At 51.0% G+C, this 13903-nt stretch overlaps 1 protein-coding gene across 1 annotated transcript in view; it reads right to left on the bottom strand.

Moving 5' to 3' along the window:
- LOC104385367 (chromosome unknown open reading frame, human C9orf24) overlaps positions 1 to 2440 on the bottom strand; it is a 2979-nt gene extending 539 nt beyond the window's left edge. The window contains exons 1-5 of the mRNA XM_009993808.1: positions 2306 to 2440; positions 1034 to 1175; positions 413 to 525; positions 221 to 296; positions 18 to 91 (exon numbers count right to left, since the gene is read on the bottom strand). Coding sequence (XP_009992110.1) covers positions 18 to 91; positions 221 to 296; positions 413 to 525; positions 1034 to 1175; positions 2306 to 2440 — 540 coding nt within the window. The remainder of the gene's footprint in view (positions 1 to 17; positions 92 to 220; positions 297 to 412; positions 526 to 1033; positions 1176 to 2305) is intronic.
- Between the last annotated feature and the right edge of the window lie 11463 nt (positions 2441 to 13903).

The following is a 13903-nucleotide window of genomic DNA, read 5'->3' as shown; positions in this document are numbered from 1 at the left end:
GTTCCCTCCCCTGTCACTGTGTAGAGAGGCTGCAGGCACGGCGGCGAGTACCGTGACAGCCTGTGCAGGATGTCTATCATCGCCTCCCTCTCTGCAAGCCAAGGAATAGATGGAGAAAGGGAAGGGTGGGAAGGAGCAGCCAGCCTGTCACCCGGGTGGATGCCAGCACGGCACAGGCACAGCTACAGCTGGAGTACAGGGACAGGGCGAGGCTAGTTACCACATTGATTGAGGCAGGTGGGTTTCGGGGGGTACAGCACAGGAATGCTGTGCAGGAAGGTCTCCATCCTTGCCTCCTGTAAGGAATGATGGCAGCCCTTGCAGGATTGCCACCCATTTGCTGCAGAGCCCAAGGTGCCACTGGCACCTGAGGTGGCTGCAGGCTGGGGGGACCAGGGGGTCTGCACTCTACCTTGGGCAGGAATGGGAGGTAACAGGAGTGCTTACTCCAGGCTGCGCTGTTGTAAGGACCTGTTCTCCAGGTGATGTAGTTGTTCTGATTGACAAAAACTGGCTTGTACTTCTCTGCAATGCAAAAGCAACAGGCAGGGCTGTCCTGTGGAGTTGGGCACCCGGGGGGACAGCCAGAGAGAGTCCTGACTGTTCCCTCTCTCCCTGAAATACGGGGTCAGGGGTAGTGTCAGAGATGCTGCTCCCGGGTTTCCTGTGATGGAGGTGACACCCACCACTTTCATCCAGCTCTTCAGTCGCTCATCCCTGCCCTTGCAGCCTTTGTCCTTGGGGGGCTACAGGGTGCCAGGAGAGTGTTCCCCAGACAGCATTTACCACCAGGTGGTATTTAGAGGCCACTAGGGGAGAGAACCCTGGGGACCTGTGGACATCCTGGGACTTGTCGCTGTGAGCGTAGAGGTGAGCAGCCGTGGCAAAGCCACAGATGCAGATGCCAGGGGAAGGTCCCTTTGCCACAGTGGGGAGGAAGCAGGATGCAAAAGGGCGGATGAACAGAGCTGCTGTCCCCGTGGGGATGTGCCCTGCGTGACACAGGGGGACAGATGGGGGACCTCAGCAGTACCTTTGGACATGGTCGGCCATGGCGTCTCAGGGTAGCAGACGGTGTGGATGGTGTTCTTGTAGTACTCCTGCAGCATTCTCTTAATCAGCTCCTGAGGCTTGTCTTGGCTGGCTTTGTTTTGCTTTGGTGGTGACCATAATCCCTACAAACACCAGGGAGTGAGGAGGGACAAGCAGGCCATGCAGCACTGCCTGCCCTCCTGGTCATCGGGGCACATAGTGAAGCTGATTACCAGGCATGGTCTAATGCTGGAGATGCATCTGGAGATCTGAGCACCAAACCCCCCCTTTCACAGTGTGTGGGCATGGGGGTCCTAGCAGCACTGGGATTCCACCCCTCCCCCGCCCCCTGAATCCCCTCTCCCCCTGAAACCAAGGGACAGAGAATGGCTGAGTGTCATTAGCTTCTGTCACTCAGGGTGTTCATCAGCATCTGGGTACCTGGCAGAGTAGGAGACGGGCAGTGGGGTAACCAGTTGTGGGGCCAGCAGGCATTGGGAAGGGAGTTACAGGACCAAAACAATGTCCTACAGATAACAAAGCCCAAGAGGGCTGGAGTCTTGCTGGGCAGATGGGTGCCCTATTTGTATGAGCCGTTTATGTCCTTGCAAAGTGGGGATATCGATCTCCGTGCCCTCTGCTGGCTCCCTCATTATAATGCACACGGTAATGAGGCTGCAAGAGAAGAACCAGTTTGCAGCATGCTTTGTGTTGGAGCCGGCACATTTCCTAGCTCATGTGGGGAAAGCTGCTTGTCCCACAGACCCCTCCCCTCACCCACAGTGAGGCCATGGCTCAGGACTCCTTCCTCCTCCAGGACTAGGGCTGGGAGGGGTTTTTCAGTACTCAGATCTCCCCCTGGTCCTTCACATGGTCCCTCTGGCATGGAAGGTCCCCCAGTCAGAACTAAGCTGAGGCTGCAGGCTGTGTGTTGAGGCAGCTCTCAGAGCCACCCAACCTGCCCCTCCATGGGACACCATGTCCCACACCAGCCCTGGGCTGAGCCCTGCCTCAGTTTCTCCTTCCTCAGCAGATCCTGCCCCTTGTGCACTCTGAAACCTACTGATGGATGGGGCTTGACACAGCTTGTGCTGGTGACTGCCAGCCCTAAGAGCCTGAGAGCCCTGCAGGGTGCAGCTCCAGGGGACGAGAACTTACACATACGCAGCGAGACACACCCTGTCAGTCCCCATGCCACCCTCCTTGCCCAGCACTGAGCACCTGGGTAGGGGTAGAAACACTGAGGCTTCCTCCCCCTGCTGCATTTATTTACCTTTGTCAGTAACTCGAGTCCTCTCGGCTGCATAACGACAGCGTCTTTGATGGTCTTTCGGACGGTGCATGGCGGGCGGTACGAGTCCGTGTAGGTGCTGACAGGGGTCTTGTGTTTTTGGCAGGGAAGGAACATGGTGCTGTAGCCCTCTGGGACAGGAGTGCTTGGGGTACCAGAGTGTCCCGGGGAGTGCCCCACTGGATAAGCAGCACAGCGTGGGGCTTGCAGCCCAGACAGGAAAAGGGAACAGGGCTGTTGCTACTGCTCTGCCAGCCCAAGGTGATGCTTATGTCATTGGGTGAGGTCACAGTGTGGGAGCAGGGGGGTTTGGTGGCTTTCTGGCACTCCCATAGTTACACTGTGGTTCTAACAGAGGGCAGAGCAATTGCTGCCTGCATCCCTCCACAGGCTGCACCCTCCTGGCTTTGTCCTGGTTCCCAGCTTCCTGCCCTCCTGCAGGCAATTACCTTAACAGTGGTAGGAAACAGTTTCAGCTGGTCCTGGTGAAGGTACTTTTATCTGGGGAGGTGCAGGAGCAGTGATTGTGGCTTCTCCAGACCCTCTGTCTTGTATTTCCTTGGAAACCCTGCAGCACCGCACCACATCAGTGCACAGCACCAAACATTGCTGTCACAGTCTGCTGGGGTAGCCAGGGGAATTATTGCCTGCTCTGTCTCCCCTTTTTAATTAAAAAAGCTGGATATAGGTGATCCTGTGTGACTTGTTTGCTCTTCTGTCCTGGGTGAGGGGCTCTGCAGTCAGAGTGAGTGATCCTCGTCCATCTCAGTGGAGAGAGGCAGCTGGGCTATGCCAGGGAAGGATCTGCATGAACTGGGTTTGCTTTTTCCCAAGCTGGAATGTTGAGCAGAAATCCCTGCACCTGCAGGAACCCTGCTCTGGCCTGGCTTGTCACACAGGGCCAATTCAGAGCCTTGCTCTGCTCTTGGCTCTGGCACCTCTGCTGTGCTTTTGGAGGATCAGTGAAGACTCATGCCCACCTTGGCAGGGTGCATGACAACCCACCCCACTGAAGGGCTGCAGAAGCCTTGCTCTGTCTGCTGTGGGTGACAGTGGGGCTGGGCAGCCTGAGGCACCCAAATGCGTCCAGGCAAACTTGGTTCTTGTGCTGTTAGAGATGAAAAGAAGAAGAAAAGCTGCCCTTGATTTTCACGTCCTGCTGGTCTCTGCTGAGCCAGGCTTTGGGTCTCCATCCCTCATTTCTCCTGGGAGGTAGTGGGAGGTGGGGAGGGAAGTGTGGGCACTGAGGTGTCTATACCCCCACCTCAGCTCTGTGGCCTTGGTGCATCCCAGGGAGCCAGACCAGGATAAATCAATTTTTAAAATCAGCTTTTATACAGAGAGTCCAAGCCTCTCAGCTGGGGAAAGACTAAATTCTGCACCAGACCAGTGCCAGCAAGAGCCACTAACACCCCCAGGGTTGTCCCCTGTCCCTGGCAGTCCCTGGGTTTCCAGGAGCTGGCCTTGGATTCTAAAATCAGTACTTGGCTCTTGTGCCAATGGCTTTGAGGGGCAGAAATAGCTGCAAGGCTAGAGGAAAGGTTATTTCACCCATCAGTGTTGTCCTGGTGCAGCACTTCTTTCTCCTGCTGTCACAGGCCAGAGGCAGGGGCCCAGTCCAGCCTGAGACATCTTCCAGCTTCCCTGGGGAGAAGGGTTTCCTGAATTCTGCCTGTTTGCTGGCTGGCCCCGGGGGGTTTACCTGTGCTGTACAGCACATTTCCATACCAGCCACTTCTGCTGTGCCCAGTCAGGCTGGTACTGACCAGGGTGTGAAGGCTGGCACCCCTTGATTTCAGTATCTGCAGTTGCTGGGGGCTCAGAGGAGATGCTGCAGGTTGTACCCTCTCACCCCAGTTTGCTCCAAGGAAAAAGGCTGCCAGGCTGGTTTTCATATGTATGCTTTTTAATATCATTAATTTTGTTACACTACACACAACCAGTAACAATGATAAATACTGCAATGGAAATGTTAAAAAAAAATGCTTGCAGCCCAGACAGGAAAAGGGAACAGGGCTGTTGCTACTGCTCTGCCAGCCCAAGGTGATGCTTATGTCATTGGGTGAGGTCACAGTGTGGGAGCAGGGGGGTTTGGTGGCTTTCTGGCACTCCCATAGTTACACTGTGGTTCTAACAGAGGGCAGAGCAATTGCTGCCTGCATCCCTCCACAGGCTGCACCCTCCTGGCTTTGTCCTGGTTCCCAGCTTCCTGCCCTCCTGCAGGCAATTACCTTAACAGTGGTAGGAAACAGTTTCAGCTGGTCCTGGTGAAGGTACTTTTATCTGGGGAGGTGCAGGAGCAGTGATTGTGGCTTCTCCAGACCCTCTGTCTTGTATTTCCTTGGAAACCCTGCAGCACCGCACCACATCAGTGCACAGCACCAAACATTGCTGTCACAGTCTGCTGGGGTAGCCAGGGGAATTATTGCCTGCTCTGTCTCCCCTTTTTAATTAAAAAAGCTGGATATAGGTGATCCTGTGTGACTTGTTTGCTCTTCTGTCCTGGGTGAGGGGCTCTGCAGTCAGAGTGAGTGATCCTCGTCCATCTCAGTGGAGAGAGGCAGCTGGGCTATGCCAGGGAAGGATCTGCATGAACTGGGTTTGCTTTTTCCCAAGCTGGAATGTTGAGCAGAAATCCCTGCACCTGCAGGAACCCTGCTCTGGCCTGGCTTGTCACACAGGGCCAATTCAGAGCCTTGCTCTGCTCTTGGCTCTGGCACCTCTGCTGTGCTTTTGGAGGATCAGTGAAGACTCATGCCCACCTTGGCAGGGTGCATGACAACCCACCCCACTGAAGGGCTGCAGAAGCCTTGCTCTGTCTGCTGTGGGTGACAGTGGGGCTGGGCAGCCTGAGGCACCCAAATGCGTCCAGGCAAACTTGGTTCTTGTGCTGTTAGAGATGAAAAGAAGAAGAAAAGCTGCCCTTGATTTTCACGTCCTGCTGGTCTCTGCTGAGCCAGGCTTTGGGTCTCCATCCCTCATTTCTCCTGGGAGGTAGTGGGAGGTGGGGAGGGAAGTGTGGGCACTGAGGTGTCTATACCCCCACCTCAGCTCTGTGGCCTTGGTGCATCCCAGGGAGCCAGACCAGGATAAATCAATTTTTAAAATCAGCTTTTATACAGAGAGTCCAAGCCTCTCAGCTGGGGAAAGACTAAATTCTGCACCAGACCAGTGCCAGCAAGAGCCACTAACACCCCCAGGGTTGTCCCCTGTCCCTGGCAGTCCCTGGGTTTCCAGGAGCTGGCCTTGGATTCTAAAATCAGTACTTGGCTCTTGTGCCAATGGCTTTGAGGGGCAGAAATAGCTGCAAGGCTAGAGGAAAGGTTATTTCACCCATCAGTGTTGTCCTGGTGCAGCACTTCTTTCTCCTGCTGTCACAGGCCAGAGGCAGGGGCCCAGTCCAGCCTGAGACATCTTCCAGCTTCCCTGGGGAGAAGGGTTTCCTGAATTCTGCCTGTTTGCTGGCTGGCCCCGGGGGGTTTACCTGTGCTGTACAGCACATTTCCAGCCCAGCCACTTCTGCTGTGCCCAGTCAGGCTGGTACTGACCAGGGTGTGAAGGCTGGCACCCCTTGATTTCAGTATCTGCAGTTGCTGGGGGCTCAGAGGAGATGCTGCAGGTTGTACCCTCTCACCCCAGTTTGCTCCAAGGAAAAAGGCTGCCAGGCTGGTTTTCATATGTATGCTTTTTAATATCATTAATTTTGTTACACTACACACAACCAGTAACAATGATAAATACTGCAATGGAAATGTTAAAAAAAAATATTATACATATTTCATGTTTTTGAAAAAAAACCCCACCTTTTAAAATAAATTAATGCATAAAACTGATGGTAGAAAAAAAGAAAACCCAAAACAAACCACAACACAACTGATCTGTTTAAGGCAATACTCTACGTGGACAGGAACAGAAGTACAACAGTGTGCTACATGTTCTTAACAGGAAAAAGAAAGAAAAAAAAACCCATACAAGATGCAGATTGATGCTTCAGGAGTGAAAAAACTCCCAAAGCCAGATAATAAAACCAATGGCCAAGTTAAGTGCAGCATTAATACACTCTGCATGTCAAATGATTAGCAGGTTCCTAACATGGACTAAGGTCAAGCTACAACAAATTTATCTTCCTAATTAAAAGGTTATTCAGGTCAAACCCTACATTTAACTCTACTTTGCATTTGGCTGTTTCAGCTATGTTTCACTATATGCAAGGGCAGCTGGAAATTCATCTCCTGCTCTGAGATTAATGCAAAAGTTGGGAGTTCTCTCTTCCTGAAAGGTATTTCCATTAAATACATCCGAAAAGGATCTCCCTTTTGGTGACCCCCAAATGCCTCCTGCCACCTCCTCCCCTGGGGTGCCTGGCACCACATGGGGAAAGGAGACCTCGGAAGCATTTGCTTGGGTTGAGCTTTTTCCAAGCTAAAGACATGAGATGGAAGCATAGATTTGATCTGGACTTGGAGGACTGCTGTTTCCCTGACTGCCAGAAACATGTATCTGGAGCCTGCTGAAAAGCACTTTGCCAGCTTGGGAGAAACCCAGCCTGTGTCCAGGCTCTGGATACAGCAACTGCATTTGCTATTAAAGTTGATGCAAAGCTCCATACCTGCCCTGACAGCCAATTAACCCCAATTATTAATGCAGCCCAGAACTTGGCCACTGGAAGGTGGACAATACTCATAATGCCAAAAATATCCCCCTCTCCCTCCAAAAAAGAAATAAAAAGGGACAGTAGCCACTTCCTGCCAGCTTCCCCCTGTGGATCCCCATCAGCTGCCACCCATGCAAGATGAGCAGCACCAGATCTCACCAGCATTGACCCAGCTCATTCCCAGTAAGGTGCATGTCTGCAAGGTGCTGCCAGGGGGCAAAGAAGGTTCTTGGGACATGATCAGAGCCTCCTGTACTGCCCTGCTAGAGTGTGTGCAGAGGAAAGAAACCCAAATGGAGTTACTAGACTTGTGATGGCCAAGAGCTCTCCTGGCTGCCTTGGGTTTGGGTGGGAGAGACAGATGCAGAACTGGGCTGAGAGTCACTTTGGTGCAACTGCCTCTGGTGCTCATCATTAGTGCATGGAGCCAGGAAGGAAAGACATGGCTGCTTTGAGAAAAAGAGGAGTGGAAGGAGGACGTGTGCAATATAACAAAGCTTGCAATTCTAGAACTAACCACTGGACACGGATACCAAAGATTACCTGTGACAACTAGCTATTCTTCTGCCATTGCTGCTCCTTCCCCCAGTTTGTGGCCTGATTCTTCCTCAGTCTGGGAAGCTGTGGCTGCTTGGCATGGTGGTCAGCACTGACACTCCCACCCCAGCCCCAGCCCCTCTGCAGTGCACAGGGTGACTCAGCCACAGGATGTACCTTGAGCTCTGGGAGCCCCATGTTAGGCACAACCAGCTCTGCATGCTAGTGGCACCTCATTTCAGACAACTATTTAGTGGTGGTCCATTGCCTTTATTGAACTGCAGGTTCAATAACCACTGTGGAAGGAGTAAAAATGGCTAAAAACGTGCAAAAAAGGGGGAAATTAAAATTCTGAATTTTCTCCCCTGCAAAACCTTCATCCTCTGCAAGAGTCTTGCTCCCAGCAGAGCTGCAGCCCTAGCAGTGTGCTGTTCAGTGTAGCAAGAGCACAGCTGACAGGCATCCCACCCATGCCTCTGCTGCAGGTCTCCATCCCGTGCCAGGAGCCCACGGGCTGGCAGGCATGGGACCTGGTGCTTGGGTCCCAGACCTCCCACAAGGCAGAGCTCAGGGGGGTGAAGGTGGTCAGCTTGGCTGGCTGCATCACACATAGGTTTTCCACTAGCCTGGTGAACTCTCAGCCCCACAGCCTTCAGGCAGGTGAAGAGACATCCCAGCCTGCTTTCTAGTCCCCCCACCACTGTGGCTGTTAGATACCCTGCTGGTCTGCCACTTGCCTTGGATTTGTCTCAGGACACAGGCTGAACCCAGATGCTACCCCAGCTTTTCCTTGCAAAGAAACTGAGCAAAGAAGGAGGTAGAGATCAAGGTGACACAAATCAGAAGGGCTTTTGTGAAGACAGCTTGCTGAAGTTTTTCCAGCTCTCTGCATGGGTCAACAAACTTTGTGTCTCCCAAATCACCCAGGCTTAAGGAAGGTGGGTAACAAATGGAGTTGCAGCTTTTTGAGGTGCAGAAGCAAGACAGCAGCCTGGGTGGAGAGCAGGGCTTCCATGTGAGCTCACCTGGGGCAGCTAGATGGGCAGCTAGGGGAGAAATGCTGCTCCAGGAGGGTAATAATCTCAGCAGGTGATAGGACTTATCTCAGCATGGCCTTTCAGTGGCCTTTTCTTTTCCTGGTGCCTACTGTGCCAGTTTCCAGTAACATGACTGAGATGGTCTCATTTTAATGAAGCTTCTTTTGTACCTTCCACTCCCTGATCCCACTGACTGTATCACTATTTGTTGCTATGGAAATGTCTCCACAGACCAGGCACAACCAGCAAGGCAGGCTCCTTCCAGCAGAAAAATCTTTATAGAGATATGGAAAGGCTGGGAGCCACAAGCAGTGGTAAATGGGTCTGGGAAGCAATGGGAAGTGCAGTTCTCCACAGGCACCAGGGAAAGCTGCAGCCTGTCCTGCTGGTGTCCATGCTGCTCTGCAAGGTGGGTTGCTGCACGGTTGTGTGGGCCACAGTGCTCTGCTCCATGTAATCTCAACTAATCCCCAACCTTTGCCTCCCCAGCAAGCTGTCCAATCACTGCTCAGCCAGGCAGCATTTAGCTCCTGTGGTCCTGGGACTGCCAACAATGTCATGAGGGGCAAAGGAGGGGATGTAGCTGTAATTTTTTTGGAGGCATAATACAGAGAGTCAAAATATGCCCCACTGGCATATTCTGTAGGTAATGCCAGGTCACCACCTCTTTTACTACACTACATTGTTGACCCTTCTGCTTCAGGGTTTGTGTGCCACTGTAACAGAAGTGGGTTTGTCTGGTGAGCTGTGGTTTGAGGTTTGGAGCAATCCTTCTCACAGGAAAGCTCTGAAAGGAAGTGTCAAGGATGCAATGTCCTCAAGGTGAAAAGCACCTTAAAATGAAGACCTTCCCATGCCTTAGGTTCAGCCTATCCCAGCTTGCCCTGTGGCACTGCCCATCTATGCAGATGTCCCCTCTGAACATGCAGTCTGTGCTTGCTGAGCCAAGCAGCAGCCAGGTGACAAAGCCTATTTCATTCTATAAAATTTCATCCCATGTGAACTTGAAGGGACAATGGAACAAAAAAGTTCAGGCAAACCTGCCAATTTATACCCTCAGATAATTACGTGGATGGTAAAAGTAAGAGCATGAAACTGCCAATATCCCAAAATGAGCCCTTTGGTGCTCTCTTCCACCCCATCAGCACTTGCTATTCCAGTCACACTCCTAAATTCCTTGATTCTACTAGCAGGGGATGGTGCTGTTGGCTGCCAAACCTGACATGTTCCCTGTGGCAGCTGCAGACTGAGAATCCGGCTGTGCAAGAGAAAGCTGCCAAATAATTGGGAAACACATCCTTGCCAAACATCTTCCCCTAAAGCTGTTTAATCTCTCTCCTAACCTCCACCCTGTAGCCTTCTGGCACATGCAAGCAACAGCAGAAGCTGGCAAACAGAGGGGAAGCAGAGTAGTACTTTGAAAATCTCTATAAAATTTCTATCTCATGCTTTTTGCACCTTGCTTACAGAGCTGTTCTATCAGTGGTGCCCATCACACACTTGCCGACATGAAGGAAGTGGAAATCGAGGGAATGTAACTGGCCTGAGGTTAGAGCAGATGGGTACCACGTGCTAACAGCAGCCAGGGACCCCAGATTTCTGTGCTCCAGCAGTCCAGCAGACTCTCTGCTGTGGTGTTTGGCTGTGGTGCCAGCCTGGGGACACGGTGTTTCTGCTGTGTGCATCTGAAAGCCAGCTTTGCTCCCTGCTAGTACCAGCACTGCACTCAGATAGATTAATTTGGACAACTGGGATCTGCCCTAGGCCAAGACAGCACTTGGCAACCTTTCTAGTTACTGCTTGTTTTTATTTCCCTGTCACTCCATCTGGTGCCCAGCTGGGCTCTTCCTTTCTTCAAAAGTACCTTCATGTTTCTGTTGAGTCACACACAGGGCACTGTACTTTTCAAGCCTCCTGCCTGCTGTTGTACACCTTGCAGGCCAGCCCGAGGACAGACACTGCATGGAGAGGAAACTATTCTGCCCAGCATCACAGATGAGCAGAGTGGGTGCCTCCTTTTGCAAGAGGAGCTAGAGAGACAAACCAGAAGCACCTGAATCCATCCTGTCCATGGGGGAGCATCCTGAAATCCTGTCCAAAGTCCATGCAGCAGGCTGGGTCACCTGCTTTTGCAGTCAGAAGGCATCTGCAGGCAAGACAGCCAGAACTGCATGGCACACCCAATGGCCCAGCATACATGTTGGGGGCAGACATGCAGCAGTGTCAGATATGAACCAGGGGCTCTTCCAAGGGCTGACTTCAAGGTAACACCCAGTAAGACAGCAAATGAGCCTTTGGGGTGGTCACATGGACATCACCCTCCTTTCAGACCAAAGTTTACTTACAACTACCAGAAAATCAGACTAGCCCATGCTACCTATAGACCTTTCTCAACACTAGGAGGATGTTTCTTCTCACACAGATTATCTGGAAATGGGGAGCATCAAGACTGGAGAGACAGAGTTGAGTGCTGAGACACTGGAGTTCAAAGCTAGCTTACATTAAAGGGAAAAAATTAACATCCAGTTTAAGGAAAAACTTGCTTAAACTCAGGTTATTTGGTGAGTGAAGTTACATAAAATCCTAACAAAAAGCCAGTCTAGCTTTAGGAGGCATCTAATGCAAATTCCTTTATGGAGACACCAGCATCAATACCCTTAAATCCTATTTGCATGGTAATTTAGATGGACAGTGATGCAGCCTTTCACACTCCATGGTGCACCTTCCCTTGGTATTCAGTATAACTTGGGACTGGAACTGGGGCCTGAGAAGACCACCTGGTTCGGTGCAGACTGGAACAAGGAACAGTTTGCTTTGTTTCATGCAGTTTCTGTTTAGGAGAGTGCCCAGCAGCTCAGCAGATTTTAGGGCTTTTCAGTAATGTGACAGAGAGTCAGGGTCTGCACTCTTTGCTTTTGCCCCTTCCAGGCCATGGTGGCAGAGACTGGTGTAAGGAGAACAGCACCAGAAGGGCTATGTATCCACGAACCTTCCTGGGAAGTCATGACAGCATAGATTCCTACGAGGGCACAAGGAAAACCTTCTGGCTGAAGCAAAGGTCTGAAGGTGAGACCAGAAAGGGAGAGCCAGCCCAATCTGCAGTTAATACACATTGACAGGGTGTCCATCATATTCCATAACGAGCCAACAAACAAGCCCCACGGTCATGACCTGCTTAAGGGGCTGCAGTTCAGAAAGGCTAGTGTTCAGTTTGCTATGACAGCCACATGTGCATTGCCTTAATCCATTCAGCCTTCCTGATAATGACTCTACACAGGTAACTACTTTTCCCACCCTTTCTACTTTATTCCCCTAATAAAATATATGAACACAAAGCACAGAGAGGAGAAGCCAAAAAATTGCCATTTTATGGTCCTGTACTGTCATGCCAAACCAGCTTTTTATGCAATCAACACCACCTGTGTGCAGGGAAAAACACTTGGCTCATGCTCCAGCCTGAATTTGGAGGAAGCAGTGGGTGTAACATTTAAACTAATCTCCCTGCCACCTTAAAGGGTTGTGCTAGAAGCAGATGCACATCACGCAATGCAAAGGGCTAAGGGCAGTTTGCTGGGTTGCAGAGTTCAGAAATGCCTCAGGGCCCAGGGCAGCCGAAAACTAGCAATAGGGGCAAGAGAAAGACTTGGTCATGGTGCCATGGGGCAGTGATTATTGGGGAAGGTCTGTCCTTCAGAGGGGAGGCTCTAACCTTGGGGAGACAGTGTCAGTGAGCTTCATTCCATGCCTCAGGGCACAGGGCAGCCGAAAACTAGCAATAGGGGCAAGAGAAAGACTTGGTCATGGTGCCATGGGGCAGTGATTATTGGGGAAGGTCTGTCCTTCAGAGGGGAGGCTCTAACCTTGGGGAGACAGTGTCAGTGAGCTTCATTCCATCTTTGACTGAACATGATGGCAGCATGATGGAGACCTGTGGAACCTGCAGTTGTCCATGGCTGATCCACCTAAACTGATGGCTTGCTGCTCTAACAGGCACACTGACATTTTCCAAGCTCCTGAACAAGGGCTGTGGTAAAGGCTGAGCATGTGCAGCCCAGCTGGAAGGCACAGAGACTGACCCAGGAGGATAAATGCAACAAAGATGTTGCATGGTGCCAATGCTGAACTGCAAAGTCCCTCTTTAGAAGAGCGAAGATTAAAGAGACTTAGTCATGTCCTATAGGAATTGCTTTCACTACATTCCCCATTAAAAAAGATTCTTTAAGGAATTTTTTTTTCCCCTTTTACTTTTTCTCTCTACACAGCACTGTTAGAGCTCTTTCCCCACCTCCAGACAACTTGCTAACCTCAACCTTAGGTACCACTGGAGAGGAAAGCAGGAATACAAAGGAAGAAGTGAAGAACTGGAGACCTGATGTTTTGTGTTCTTTAGAGACATTTTGGAAACATTCCCCCTTATTACCAGCTGATGAGAAAGGGAGAGGCATTCACTTGAAGAACACTCTTAGAGGAGCTGGCAAGATAACCAGCACTTCTGCTGAAGGAGGCAGGGATGCTCAGCAAACAGGACTGCTCAGTCCACTTTCTGTGGCCAGGAGCCAGGGTGTCAGCACGATGTTTTAGGGAGCAGTTGCCCATAACAGCTAGTGAATAATAAAGCTCAGGAATCTTGTGTGCCTGCTCTTTTGTTCACTCTGTAGTATTGTGCTTTGCACTGAAAGGAGCGAAGCCCCAGCATGTTAAATAAATCTGCTCCTAATAATGGACTTCTTAAAGACTCAGCTCACTTCATGCAGATTTCAGATAGGAGAACTGTTGGGGTGGAGCTCAGGCTTTGCCTTGTTACTCTGGAATTATGATGGGAAGCTCAGAATTGCCCTCACTTTTTTCCTTCTGCAGGCTACAAAGCAAGTGACAACACAAGGCAAGGAGTCCTTCCTCCTGGCAGGGCAGAGAAACACCCATTTGTGCCTGTGGCAAAAAATTTAAATGCCAAGAAAAACACCAGCCCATCCCTTTACTGAGCACCACATGTGCTGAAGCCAGCAGTGTAAGACTGGCAAGGGAGAGGACATGTTTCCTAATTCCAGAAATTATTTTGGATTCAAAACTATCTGCTGCTGAACTAGCAGTTCAATCCAGCAACTTAATGTGACTCCAGGTTTCCTGACTATTGCAGCACCAAATAAACAGAATTGCTCCTGACATGGGACAACTCTAACACAGACCAAGTCCAGTTCACAACTGGGCAGAGATGGGATTAACAGTATTTTCCTCTCACTTCTTTCTTTTTTTCAGCTAAAGCTGCTCACAGTCTTGCTGTTGCTGAAAACTTCCCTAAAGTCTGACAGGACCACACATATGCCTTCAGCATTAACAAACCCCTCCCATAGG

The sequence above is a fragment of the Chaetura pelagica genome, unplaced genomic scaffold, assembly GCF_000747805.2.
Source record: "Chaetura pelagica isolate M959 unplaced genomic scaffold, ChaPel_1.0 scaffold283, whole genome shotgun sequence".
Classification (NCBI taxonomy): domain Eukaryota; kingdom Metazoa; phylum Chordata; class Aves; order Apodiformes; family Apodidae; genus Chaetura; species Chaetura pelagica.
Note: the sequence above shows the minus strand (reverse complement) of the source record. Positions and strands in the feature narration are given on the sequence as shown.